Source organism: Cetorhinus maximus, chromosome 12, assembly GCF_964194155.1.
Source record: "Cetorhinus maximus chromosome 12, sCetMax3.hap1.1, whole genome shotgun sequence".
Taxonomy (NCBI): Eukaryota; Metazoa; Chordata; class Chondrichthyes; order Lamniformes; family Cetorhinidae; genus Cetorhinus; species Cetorhinus maximus.
The window spans coordinates 74,822,934-74,836,844 of NC_135890.1; the positions used below are offsets into that span (position 1 = coordinate 74,822,934).

General features: G+C 39.9%; 1 protein-coding gene across 2 annotated transcripts in view; it reads left to right on the plus strand.

The window, feature by feature from the left end:
* The window catches only part of LOC144687585 (septin-2), a 125,809-nt gene extending 114,552 nt beyond the window's left edge, over positions 1–11,257 (plus strand). For both annotated transcript variants that reach the window (XM_078553908.1, XM_078553907.1), the window contains exons 12-13: positions 3,660–3,770; positions 8,567–11,257. In XM_078553908.1, the coding sequence (XP_078410034.1) occupies positions 3,660–3,740 (81 nt within the window). In that variant the 3' untranslated portion in view covers positions 3,741–3,770; positions 8,567–11,257. The remainder of the gene's footprint in view (positions 1–3,659; positions 3,771–8,566) is intronic.
* Positions 11,258–13,911: the final 2,654 nt, after the last annotated feature.

The window sequence follows — 13,911 nt, forward strand, 5'->3', positions numbered from 1 at the left end:
ATAAATTGTTGGCCAATTTGGCTGAGAGGTTGCAGCCAGATGGAAAATGGTAAACCTGACCTAAGTATATTAACGGGTGTCCCGTAGCTTTACAGTCTTTGGAACTTTCTGTCAAAGACATTGTGCAAAACCCTTGCTTGAGCCAGGTTTCTGCACCTCCAATAGTAAATAAGTCAGATCCTTGACAAAACAGGGTTGTCTATGGTGCTCACCTATAGAGGAAAGGAGGCAACTGTAATGTCAGCCTCATATTGCTTCAATTAGTCAGTATGTATGTGAGTATAACTGTGTGGGGCTTTTTTTGTTCTGTTCGTTAAGGGTTGATTACTGTGTGATTATATTGAATTCAGCAGGGTTTTTATATTAAAACTTCTCCTCGCACATGGAACTCACATCATGCACTGCCAGACCTATCCAAGTTCTATACTGTACATATACGGTTAAATCATTTGATGCAGATTTTCTGTATTGTTTTGCACAGAAGTAGAAGCAGACCTCCATGTGCTGATGACCTTTGGTGCTGTGGGCTGTTTATATGCTGGAGGATTGCACAGTGTGGGTGGCGACAGATGAGCAATGGCAGGAACAATTTTGCATTTGCGCAGTGGCTTACAAGTTGTGATTGGAACTTTTCTTCCCCAGAGGGTGGAGGAGGCTCATACAGAACTGTAAGAAAAATGTCAAAATCCTGCCCTATGCCAGCTGTATGCTGAGCCTGTCAGCAGACTTGGAAGGCAAGAGTACTTTAGGTTTCTTGCCTCTTGCTGTCCTCTATATCAACAGCAACAATGTTTCTTTATCTACATTTCAGTATTGCAGCATTATCTGAGCTGTAAGGTAACTGCACCATTCGATCTGGTATAGACCAGGCTCCTGCTGACTACAGACGTTGTCTGAATGTCTGGAAATGGCCCTGTTAACTCCTGTGGTATTTTTTGAAAGGTTTCTTCCACATATGCTCTGCAGGCGTATGTCTCTATTTCACTTTCCAACCACAAGCTCCTTTACTGTACCAGCCTCACAGCACTGGCATTCACTGATGAAGACAAAAACAACTTCAAAATTAAAACTCTGACCCTGTGTGTGCAGTGATGCCCTTGATCTGTCACACTTTTCCACTGAACTCTGATTTGCACCAAATGGCTGCAGTCTGAGACCAGGTCCAGAGTCCAGTAACCTCAGTACGAATGCTGACTTTTGTACTGTTGACTGCATCTGAACTGTTGCAAAATGAAGATAATCTGTTATTTCAAATTGTTTTTTTGGAATAGAGCGCAAGAGGAGAAAGTATTTCAACTTCAATTTGGTCAATGTGACCAAGTCTCAGAGCAGTGCAGTCAGTACACCTATAATTGACCTATTATAGTTTGTTATAATTAAGAGCCCCCATCCATTAATGACTTGTTACAGATAGGGGCTCTGAATTCCACAGGGAGGTCTTGCCGGTGTCTAAACCATTTCTGCTTATGGACCATGGAACACTATGGGGATGCATCTAATGATTCTAATACCACATTTGTTTATTTAAAACCACAGTACTGTTCCCTCATTTGAGGGACAAATTCTCAACCTATCAGCAACAGCAGATGTTTCAAAATCAGCCAATCCATAAAATTCAAAATGGGGAAAAACTAGTAGCATAAGAAATGCAGCAGTGCAAGGCTGAGGCATTAGAAACTTAAACGGAAAATAGAAAGTCGCTAAAGCTTTGTGAACAAGCTGCAAATGGCTGATGGGTATTAATTTGAAGACCCAGATTTTTACCTGATGTTTGATTTGCAGGATGTCAAGAGCTCTTTGCATTTCAGCATTTCTCAGTCCAGCTATTCAAAGGGATTCTTTACAACAGCAAAACATTACACCTCATGGTACAAACCCTATTGAAGTCTTGTTTCCCTTATACAAGCATTGCTTTTCCTTCAGATTTGAATGTAAATGTTTTCTTTACACGAATGTTGTACTCCCTGTGTAGTGCTAGTTCTTGCTTGGTTTCTAGCTAGTGTGACTGACTGTCTCTTTCATGGCTGTGCTGTAATTCTGACAGTCATTCTGGCTTGCTTTTTATTTAATCATTCTGTATCCATCCAATGTGCCATTCCATCTGCAAGAAATGCATCTAATCTGGCAATGTCTCAGACCTGATGAATCCATCCATTCCATTTTCCCTTTGTTCTGGTCTGTGCAACATGTAATTATTCAGAGAGCTTTTCCTGAGAATTCTGCAGTTTTTTTTGCTCCTCACTGGCTGTACAAGCTTGCCTGCTGAGGACAGAATTAAATATTCTCAGTCAGTGGTCTGGAATTTAATTTCATTGTGAATGTTCAGCAGCACTGCAGGAAGGGGGTGAGTGTGGGGGGAGGGCGGGAGCAAGTAGCTCAAGTGATTGGTGGTGCTTGCCACTGGATGGCACAGTACTGTCAGAGTATGAATGCTGAGGAAAGCTGGAGACTGACCAGTACTCGGCACATCCTCAATGGTAGCCAGTTACATGCGAACAGTAGTTACCTACTCTAGCAGAGATGAACTGTGAGCATCATTTCCATCTGAATATGATAGAATAATACAGTACCAAGACTGCATTCAAGCACTGAGATAACTGTTCTATCAGTGTAATATAATGACCAAGACTGCATCTCCTTGCGAGCTCAGATAATTTCACCATGTAACACCGGGATCTGCGCATGGTTCCGCATACACTCAATCCATCTGGGACCACCCATGTATAAATATGTTTGGGACTTAGTATAAATTATTTTAAGCAGAGATTGTGACCTCCACATCATTTTTTAAATATATAAAATGTTGGAATTTTGTATCCCAGAATAAGCAGTTACTCATCGACAAGACCTCGCCCATTAAAGAAACGTCAACGAAGGGCATAAGAAACTGAAATCTGAACAGTTTATGTGACATAAACTATTTGAGAGGTGCCTGAAGTAATTCTAAAAATAAATGTTTTAACAGCATACAAGTCTCCTCCGTTAAATGGCCTAAATACACAGGGGCCTCAGGCCTGCAGTATTGTCATCCTGTGATCTACAAACCTCTGCTTGAGACAGGAGCTACAGCCTACAGAAGCTGCTTATCCAAATCCATTAGAACTGTTAATCTACTCCACAGAACTATTTTCAGCCCTTTAAAAGCATAGGCTGTATACTGCACAGGATGCATTTTGCTTGGTTTCATTGTAAAAGGATCTTTCTCAGACTCTACACTCCCACCTCCCGGCCCCCAACCACCATCCTTGTTATAACATGGCCTTTTAAAGCTTATCATTTTGCTTGTTTATACAGAGCATGTGCAGCAGTGAATAGCCATCAGATGAAACATAAAATATATTCTGAAAAAGTCAGGAGATTCTGTTTTCACTGGGTGCTATTTATTGAGGGTTGCTTTTGTCAAAGGTAGTGTTTATAACTGAGACTGAACTGTACCACATTGATAGTTCATATTAATGAAATAACTGCCTGGTTAATAATGTACAGTATGTGCTTGTACAGCACATTGCCTCATATTTTGCTGCTGGATTTTTTTTAAATGAGTGGGGTGTTTTGTTTTGATGTGCAATTGTGGCATTGCTCCCCTTGTACAAGTATTTGTATTGAGCTGTACAGTAATAATATTGTAACTTTAGTACATAATTATTTTCCCCTCACAGTTGCGCAGAATGCAGGAAATGATAGCTCAGATGCAGGCTCAGATGCGAATGAAGCCTGCAGATAATGGAGATGGACACTGAGTGATGAACCATCTCTGCTTCTATTTACAGGTAAGAGTTGTTCAACCCTACCCTGGGATTGAAAGGTTATTGGAATTATGTAATTCGATGCTAGCTGTCAGGGTTTAACAAATGGAATTGCACTTCAGTAACCCCTCACTTGCCTGAACCCAGCTTCTGGGTGCTCATCCATCTATACAATCACTCACATGAAGTCAGCTCCTGGGTATCCATAAGCCTGAATTATCATTCACATGAAGCCATCTCTCAGGATTTCATGTGTGCAGAAACATTTTATTTGTGACCACTCTAGCTGGAGTCTGTTTCTTTAAGCATCCTCAAAATGTCTTGCTGGAAGTACAAAGGTCTGGAAATTCCACTGGGATTCTCCTGGTTTCCCACCATAATTTCAACAGGAAATGACTGGAACCCTCCAGAGAAAGGGGTAAATGTCCATCTTTAGCCACTGAGGCCAGCTGTCTGAGGTTGGGGAGGGTGGAGGGTCTTGGAAGAAAGCATGTGGAATTTTAGAGCCACAATGAGACAGTTCTTGTCATTAAGGGCCATCTTCATTTCCACATTGTGAAAAGGCTATGTAACAGCAAAGGGTTAATGTGGGAGCTTTTTCAACCAGATCAAAAAGCACAGCTAGGTCTTCACTGGAACATTTTGTCCTATTGTTGGCTGAATAGAGCCTGATTGCAAAGAACAATCAAAGAAGCAACAGCTGGAAGGTTGCTGTGAAAAATGATTTATTTTTTCATAAATGTTCAGGATTGTGCAGTTCTACCGCAGAGTTTCTAATTTGGGACAGGAATGTATGTGAAAATATGAGAGTTAGGAGAAAATGGGGAAACTCTGTCAGTTGTATTTTAAACAATGCCCCAAAGAATCCTCCCACTGCTTCTGTTTAATTGCTTCCACCTCGGCATGTTTTTCAAGCTATCCAATCAGGCTGTTGTGTGGTTCTGTGGAATTCGAACTGTGGGGCTGGCCAGAGGTCAAATGGACCCGCAGATATGTCTGATTTTTTTTCTTTTTAAATTTTTTTTTTGGTGCGGGATTTGATGTTTACTTTGCAAAATACATCAAATTACAAATTCTTGATGGTTGTATCTCTGAACAGCTTCCTTTTAGTGTGGGTGGTTTGGGTTATTTTATCTGCAGATAATGACTGTATGTATGCAAGTTTGACAGACAGGACTCGCTGTCAGTGGAATTGTGAAATACTCACTAAACTACTTCAGATAAAACCTGCAGCAGTATTCCTATTATTCTCGGCTGCAGAATTGAAATTCCAGTAATTTTAGTTTCTTGGAAATCGTTAAATCATGTGGTGCAGAAGGAGCACGTTCAACTCATCGTGTCTTTGCTGGCTCTTTGAATGAACTATCCGATTGGCCCCACTCCACTGCACTTTCACTATAGCCCTGCAAATTATTCTCTTTACAGGTATATATCCACTTTTCTTTTGCAAGTTGCTAAAGAATTTGTTTCTAACAAGCTTTCAGGTCCTGCGTACCATATTGTAGCCACTCACTGTGTAAAATTTTTTATCCTCATTTCCCTTTTGATTCTTCTGCCAATGAATTTAAATTTGTGTCTTCTGGTTACCGACCCTCCTACCAGTGGAAACATTTCACCTCTGCCTACTCTAGTAATACCCCTCAGAATTTTGAATGCCTCTGTTAAATCTCTTCTCAACATTCTCTGCCCTAATCTCTTATCCTAGTCTCTCCATATGACGGAAGTCCCTCCTCCCTGTAAACCTCCCTGCACCCTTTCCAAGACCTTGACAGAGTGTAGTTTTCATCTTCATTATTTGGTTGATGAACTAACAAGGCAGATCGCATGACTGTTATAGACCTGTTTCGTTTTCGTTTTCACTGGACCCTATAACAGGCAGCCAATCCGCTTCACTGATTTGCTGGCCAAATGGTAAGGACAACAGTTACCCCAAGCAGTTAATCTTGGTATCATTCTCCAGTTTACTTTTACGAGTAAGTTGGAATGAGCTGAAAGGAAGTCATCATAGGAAAAAGTTAGAAATATACGTAGGGAGTATAGGAGCAGGAGTAGGCCATTCAGCCCATCAAGCCTGCTCCGCCATTCAAAACAACTATGGCTGACCATCCACTTCAATGCCTTTTTCCTACACCATCCCCATATCCCTTTGTCATTGGTATCTAGAAATCTCTCAGTCTCTGCTTCAAACATACTCAATGACTGAGCTTCCACAGCCCTCTGGGATTGAGAATTCCAAAGATTCACAATCGTCTTGAGTAAAACAATTTCTCTTCATCTCGGTCCTAAGTGACTTCCCTTTTATTTTGAAATTGTGTCCCCTTGTTCTAGATTCACCAACCAAGGAAACATCTTACCTGCATCTACCCTGTCTATCCCTTTAAGTATTTTGTAGGTTTCAATGAGATCACCTCTCATTCTTCAAAACTCTAGAGAATACAAGCCCAGTTTACCCAATCTCTCTTCATAGGACAGTCCTGCTATCCCAGGGACAAGTCTGGCGAACCTTTGCTGCACTCTCCCTATGGCAATAATATCCTTCCTAAAGTAAGGGGACGACAACTGCACACAGTACTCCAGGTGCGGTCTAACCAATGCTCTATACAATTGAGGGAAGACTTTTCTACTTCTGTACTCAAATCCTCTTGCAATAATGGCTAACATACCATTAGCCTTCCTAATTGCCTACTGCACCTGCATGTTAGCTTTCAATGACTTATTGACGAGGACACCCAGGTCCCTTTGTACGCCTACACTTTCTAATCTCTCACCATTTAAGAAATACCCTGCACATCTGTTCCTCCTACCAGAGTGGATAATCTCACATTTTTCCACATTATTTTCTAGTTAGTTGTTAAAATCCTTTGCGAATGGAGATTATTATATTTTGTTCAAACTTTGTATTTAAGGAATTTTTATTGAACTCTGAATATGATTTTCCTGCATCTCACTTCATAAAATCAATAGCATAATAGGAGACTTTTCGACCCATCGTATTTTTGCCAGTTCTTTGAAAGAACAATCCAATTACGCCCACTCTCTTGCTCTTTCCCCATTTTTAAAATTTTCAAATATAAATCAAATCCCATTTTAAAAGCTAATATTGAATCTGCTTATCAAGCCCTTTCAGGCAGCACATTCCAGATCATCATAACTTGCTATGTTTTAATAATTCTCCCCCCTTTTTGTAAAATTTTGGAATTCATCCAGGAATTTGAGGCACATCCTGAAGCATTTTAACCAACAATCCTGAAGTGAGAATCATACCTCTAAGCCAACAAATCTGTTGGTTGGTCAAGTCTAGCAGTCTTGACAGAAGGCACTATGAAACTAAAACATCAGTGGTTCAATCCTGGTCTGTGCTGGAGTTGCAGATCGCAGCCTGGGTTGGGAGTTAGTTCATGCACTTGGCTGTTGTGTCTCCACAGAAGGATACTAGGTGAGTCTCTGAGGCATGTTCATGCACTATCTACCTACAAAAATGTGTTGGATCCCTGGAAGCAGGTTCCATTCCTGCTCCCTCATGGATATCCTAAAAGCAATTAAAAGTAGCCAAGAATGGACCTTGATTAAAATAGTGAACATTGAGTTCTGCCCTAAGACTCAGTTGCTGAATGCACATTTCATTGTGGAACTGAAATATGGACCTAGGATGTTTGATCCTCCTGATGCTGTTTTAAATCAATCGATCTCAGTCAGAGCAATGGCAGGGGCACTATAATTTTGCAGAGGAGAAAGATCACCATGGGACCATATTTATGATTGCTGAGTAATGCGTGAATAAAAGACATTGGTTGAATCATGCTCAGTTATGATGTTCCCCATGGATGAAGGGCATTAATGACATTCCCTATATAGTCTGTCAAAAGAATGGTCGGAGCAGAAAGATGGAACATATAGAACTATGGCCCACCTTCAGGAGAAGAATGAAAGAATGGAATTTCTTTTTAAAATGAAACATAGAATGGTTGCGTAGAAATGAGAAGCGGAATTGGATGCATCAAAGCACAAGGTGGACATGCGGGGGGTGTTCCCCTTTGGATCCCTTATAGAAAGTAGTGAATAGATGTGTTTTCAAGATTCTGCACCATCTGATTCACAGGATCATTGAATGATACAGCACAAAAAGAGGCCACTCGGTCCATCACATCCATGCTAATTCTTTGAAAGAGCCATCCAGTTAGCTTCACTCCCCTGCTCTTTCCCTTCAGGTATTTATCCAATTTCTTTTTGAATGCCACCTCTGGTTCTTATGCCTGTCATCTTAAATCTTTGTCCTCTGGTATTTTTGCTATTGATCCTTTTGCTATTGGAAACAGTTTTTCTGGACACTGAAATCAATTGTCTTCTTAACCTTCTCTGCTCTAAGGAGAAGAACTCCAGCTTCTCCAGTATGCCCACACAAGTTAAGCTCCCATCCATGGTACTATTTTAGCAAATCTTTTCTGCACCTTTTCTAAACCCCTGACATCCTTTCTGAAGTGTGGTGCCCAGAATTGAACACAAAGTTGTGGGGACTTTTGTAGATTCTTTTATCTGAGCACCATAACTGTGCTGAAAGCTTTTGTCAGTCTTGTCCCTCTGGATGTTCACACTGTAATTAATTGTTCAGTAACATTTTGGCATAATATTAAAACTAGTGGCATAATGAACTTTCCAGTCCTTATAATAGTTCAAATAATGAAAAATTACTTGTAAATGAAGGTATTCATTTTGATGGTAGGTTTACTATAGATAATTGTATATGGTACCTATGACATACATAAATGTTGTATGGTAAAGACTGCTGTCAGTTAGTAAAGCCATTGTGTTTTTCTCTGTAGGGATAGAGTGTGATGCAAGTCTCTTGCCGACAAACACTCTTGATGTCTCTTGGATTCAATGCTGACTGTATGAGTTTATCACAAAACAGAAGAGAAAATGATCTTCACAAACCTTGCATGGAATTACTTTATCACTATTGTAATCACAGATATATTTTCTACCTTGCCTATTTGTACTGATGTTACTTGATTACGATGGGAATCTTTACGGTTTTTATATAGTTTGTAAACCTTTCTGTATTGTTGCTACGCACGTCAAGTTTTCACAGCCACCTAACCCCTTTCCTCCAAGTGACAGATTTTGGTAGGTTCCACAGAGCCCCTCTCAACATCACAAAATTGCTCATCAATGAGGTGAAAGTACAGCCAATAGTGCTGCCCAATGGAATCCCTGAAATAAAATAACCTATTAGCATTGGGTTAAATGCAGAAAAAGCATAGCCAGTACACCAACCTTCTCTTTAATTTGCCAACAAAGCAAAAATATACTGCTGACAAAGACCCAAAATGCCAACTGAATTAAACACCATGATCGTTATCCTGCCCAGCTAATTGGCACAGTTGCTTTGTGTCACAAGTAGCCCTGCTAACAAGTTCACTGATAAGTGAACACAGTTAATGTTGATAATTCCCTTCCCTGTCATTATTTTTTAAACTTTGATGAAGAGCCAAAGTAAACTAATAGTTACCCATTTACTTGCCAATCTGCAACAGATGCAGCTGAAATGCTTACTCATGATTTGTGGCAGACTCAGACTATTGTCCAGTTATTTTACATCAGGTTATACGCCTCAATTTTAGTGCCAGCAAATATGCTTTTGCATAATTCTGTAAGCTGCAATGTGAAAGCCTGTGGTTAAACCTCATAATACACTATCATAAAAGTGGGATTAAGACATGCCACAGATTTCCTTAAATGCACAGTACATGCTAACATATAGAAGTCTAGCTGTGCTGTAGGGATATTAACATTTCATACATTTATTAAGTGTGCATCTTCAGTTATTTACTTCCATATTTTGATATCTTAAGGCCTGTCTTTGCCCTAAAGGTGCTTATTCTTTTTAGTTTTTAGTTGTTGGCAATCTTGCATGGAAGTCAGGAGTTGTGAGTTCAAGCCATAACACTCCAAGACTTGAACCTGTAATCTATTGCTGATGCACCAACACACCAAGGAAAGACTGCATTGTAGAAGATGTCATTGTTTGCATTAGATTTTGATCTTTGGTGGCTCAAGTGAACAATCATGGCCTTTTCCAAGAACAAGGTGTTCTGCCAGTATCCTGGCCAATGGTCTTCCCTCAATTAACTCTAGCAATAACAAATGACCTGTTTATTTACCTCACTCCTGTTTGTAGCACCTTGCAGTGTGTAAAGTGGCTACCACATCTGTTTACCTAGCAACAGGTACCGCACTTCAAATTAATTAATTGTCTGGGAAGTTCATTGAGAGACTTGAGTTTTTCAGGTATTAAATAAATGCACATCTTTATATTTGAACATATTCTAAGCCAGGCGACTGATTTGTTTTATTATAATTGGCACAGAATTTCTTTATCAATTTTGAGAATCACATGGCACAAAGTTTTGTTTCTTTTCCACTAAAAAACACAATTCAGTTACTTTTATTATAGATTCAAACACCAATTCAATAAAATCATATGATTAGTAAAGTCTGCGTTAAATGAAGCATTTGGGTACACTCTTTGAGTCTGAAGCTTCACTGATTGTACAAAGATCTGTGATATAAAGGATAATGTATAAATGGAACTGCACAAAATTTTATGGATTTTCACACTATACAATATTCAAGTTTTATACCTGTATTTCCACCTCCACTTCAGTTTATATTGGAACAGTTAAAGCAAGTTTACTGGTGCTGTAAAGTTCCTCCGTGATACAGCTTTATCAGTTTGTAGCCTTCAGCTAACAACACTGTTCAACTGGTATGATAAAACTGCAGATTATTTTTAAACTGTCAGAGAAAAGTCATTTACTTGATTTATACCTGTGCAACTTCCTTTAATGCAATTATTATTTGGTTACAGCGTAATAGCTATAACGTGCAGTTCTTTTAAATGGTTGACTTTAACATTAAAGGTCTTTTCAGCAGTCTAGCCGGTTCCTGTGGACAGGAACTTCCCAAACCGGCTAGCATGCACCTCAGTTTTGAAAATAACGATGCTTCAAAAACACTAAATGACTGGTTTGTCCTTCAAGGACCTATTGATTAAAGGGTATCACTGCCTCAGGAGTTGCCCATTTCCAGAGAACTGACCATCTGAGCATGGTCAAGATTTTTTATATCGGCAACATTCCTGGCGATGTATGTAGCTATGATATTTGCATTAAAGTGGCTGCTGTGTTCATTGTGTATGAATTGAGCATACTACAGAATGAGTTGTTTTCCATTTGTGCTAGAAGGGAAAACCCTAGCCGTTTAGTTCAGTGTTTGTCATATCGTTTTTGTAGCCAGGCACTGTTATGTTCACCAATTGCTTTATGATTGACAGTTACTTTACTTTCTTTTGGTAAGGGGAATGGGATTGGTTTTGTTTGGCTTGTTGACAATAATCTGCCTGTAGGAGCTTTTGTTAGTAATTTTAAACATACTCATAAAAATGCTTTTATCTTTATACACTACATTTGTTTTTGTAACAGGTAGTCAATAATAAACTGTACAGGACTGAACCAACTGACTGTCTCATTATTTCATTATATTTATCGTGTATTTCCCTTAAAGCCTCCATCAGCCACAAGAACAGGACTCTCCTGGTCGCTGACTACTGTATGACCATATAATAGATGCCAGGTGAGTGGAAAGGCAGAACTGCTTACAGATGTTTTTGCTTCTTTGTTTTTGTGAGCTGGGCATTTAATGATAGCAAGAAGCTTCTTAATAGTGTCTGTGATATTAAGCTTATCTGCTGTGAAAAGCATGTGCAAAGACTTCGATCTCACAGCTGACAAGTGAACAGCAATGAAGGATGTCTCCATTTATAAGGTTTTTGCTCACCACTAAGGCTTTGTTGCCAGAAGTAGTAATTAAGATGTGTTGATGCTGAGTGAGTGAGATGTATGGGCTACAATGTAACATGAGTATAATGGCTTGAAATATGGTTCCTTGTTTGTAGACTCTGCCCATATAGTTACTCAATGATTTATTAAAGGAAGTTGTGTTGATATTTCCTCAATGGTCTTTGGGAGGTTAGCCAAAGCAAAGCTGAGGAAATAGCTTCCACTTAGTCCTCAGAAGCAGTTAGTTGGCTAGGTAGTGATGTGTAAACAATCATCCAGTAACAAGAGAATTTTAAACCATCAAATGATAGAAGTTTCTTGCTGGTACAACAGCTTGTCTGAACATACTTTAAGAAAGAGAGAAATTTGACCTGGTCCAATTGCACAGTTTTAATTATTTTCTTTTTCTGGGCATGTCTAAGCAGCTGCTAAGTTTTCACAACTCTGCTATTTTGTTATATCTCATTGCATCTCATTGAACATAGGAAGTCTGATCTTAGATGCTTCGTTTAAATTAGTTAAAATTGCACAGTGCTGAGAGATAGTTGCAAAGCAAACACTACTAATGTACCCAGTGGAAGGGAGGAAAAGATTGGAGGATAGGTTGTTCAGAGCATCTGACACCTGATGAGGCCATTTACAAAGTGAGATTGAGCAATCCTTGGGAGCAGGTTGCCAGTCAGGGAGGAAAAGAGAAAAAGAAAACTAACATTTTAAATGAGAAGTACGGTGGGTTATCAAGAAGAGAAACTAAGAAATAGTGTTGTAAAGTCTTTATATGTATGCGTACTTAATGTCTGTCTAACACAAATTTCCCTATAAAACTTGCAAACAAGTATAAACAAGCAATGGTAGCCTTTTGAACTTTCCACCAAAAAATAGTACGTTCAGAGCCGGGTCTACTGCCTCTTATCTGTGAATGAACTCACCTCATGTTTACTTAAGTATTAATTAGGCTTTGTAGTCTTAAAGGGAAACACACAAACTTCAAGAGAAAAATACGTTCTGTTTTCATGTTTTCTTCCTTTGTAAATCGGTGCTTTCTTTGAATTTGGTGCAGCTGCACCCATCCAGGTAATAAAGAGTATTCCATCACACTCCTGACTTGTACCTTGCAGTTGGTAGAGAGGCTTTGGGGAGTCAAGAATGACCACTTGTTGAAAATACCCATTCTCTGATCTGATCTAGTAACCATGGTCTGGTTGAGTTTCTTGTCACTGGCAACCCAAATTGTGGGTTTCAGCGATGGTAATGCCATTTGTCATGAGGCGGTTAGGCTTCCTTGAGTAGCAACACATGAGATTCCGCAGTGTTATAAAACTTTACCATGCATGCATTTCCTGTCAGTCACAGTCGGGATGTTACACACTGTCTTAAGCAAACTTCTGTCCATTTGTTTTAAGTGTAACTTATTTTCAAATATAATGGGAGACATTGCAATGTCTATGTTATTAGGAACAGTGGTATTGTGATTATGTCACTGGACAAGCAAATCAGAGGCTTGGACTAATGATCCAAATTCAATCCCACCATAGAAACTGGGGAATTTAAATTCAGTTAAATAAATCTGAGGTAAAGAGTCAACATTGGTAATAGTAACCGTAAAGCTAACAAATTGTCATAAAAACGCATCTGATTCACTTATGTCCTTTAGGCAGTATATTTGCCATCCTCATGTAATCTAGCCTATATAAATATACATATATATGACAGCCACAGCTATGTGATTGACTCTGAAATGGTATAGCAGGTCACTCAGTTGTCAAGAAGGCAGCTAACCACCACCTTCTGAAGGGCAATTTGGGATGCTGACTTTCGCAAGTAAGAAACAGCAACATGAAACGAGTGGTTAGGGTCGGCCTGAGTGTAGTGGAAGCAGATTCTACCGTGGCTTTCAAAAGGGAATTGCATAAACACCTGAAGAGAGAAAATTTGCAGGGTTATGGGGAAAGGGCCAGGGAGTATGACTAGCTGAGCTGCTGTGGCAGAGAGCTGGGGTTTGGGTTGGGCCAGGCTGAGGGTGGGTGGAGGGTGAGGGGGTGGTGGTTGGAAGATTCCCTGTGGGGTTGGGGGAATCCCAAGGGTTGGGGAGTTCCCTTCGGGGGTGTAGCCCCTTGGAGTGGGGGAAGCCCCTCTGTGGGGTGGGGGGGGGAGGTGGAGGAGGAGTTCCGTGAGGGGGTTGGTGTGGGTCTGTACAATTCTTCTAACTTCTTCTGGGTAACTATTGCTAGGACACAGTTGAAACCATCCGATGTTTGTGATTTAAATTGCATTTTCAGATGGTTCCCAGTGCAGGGCAATTGCCCATGGAAAGTTTTTGCACTTCT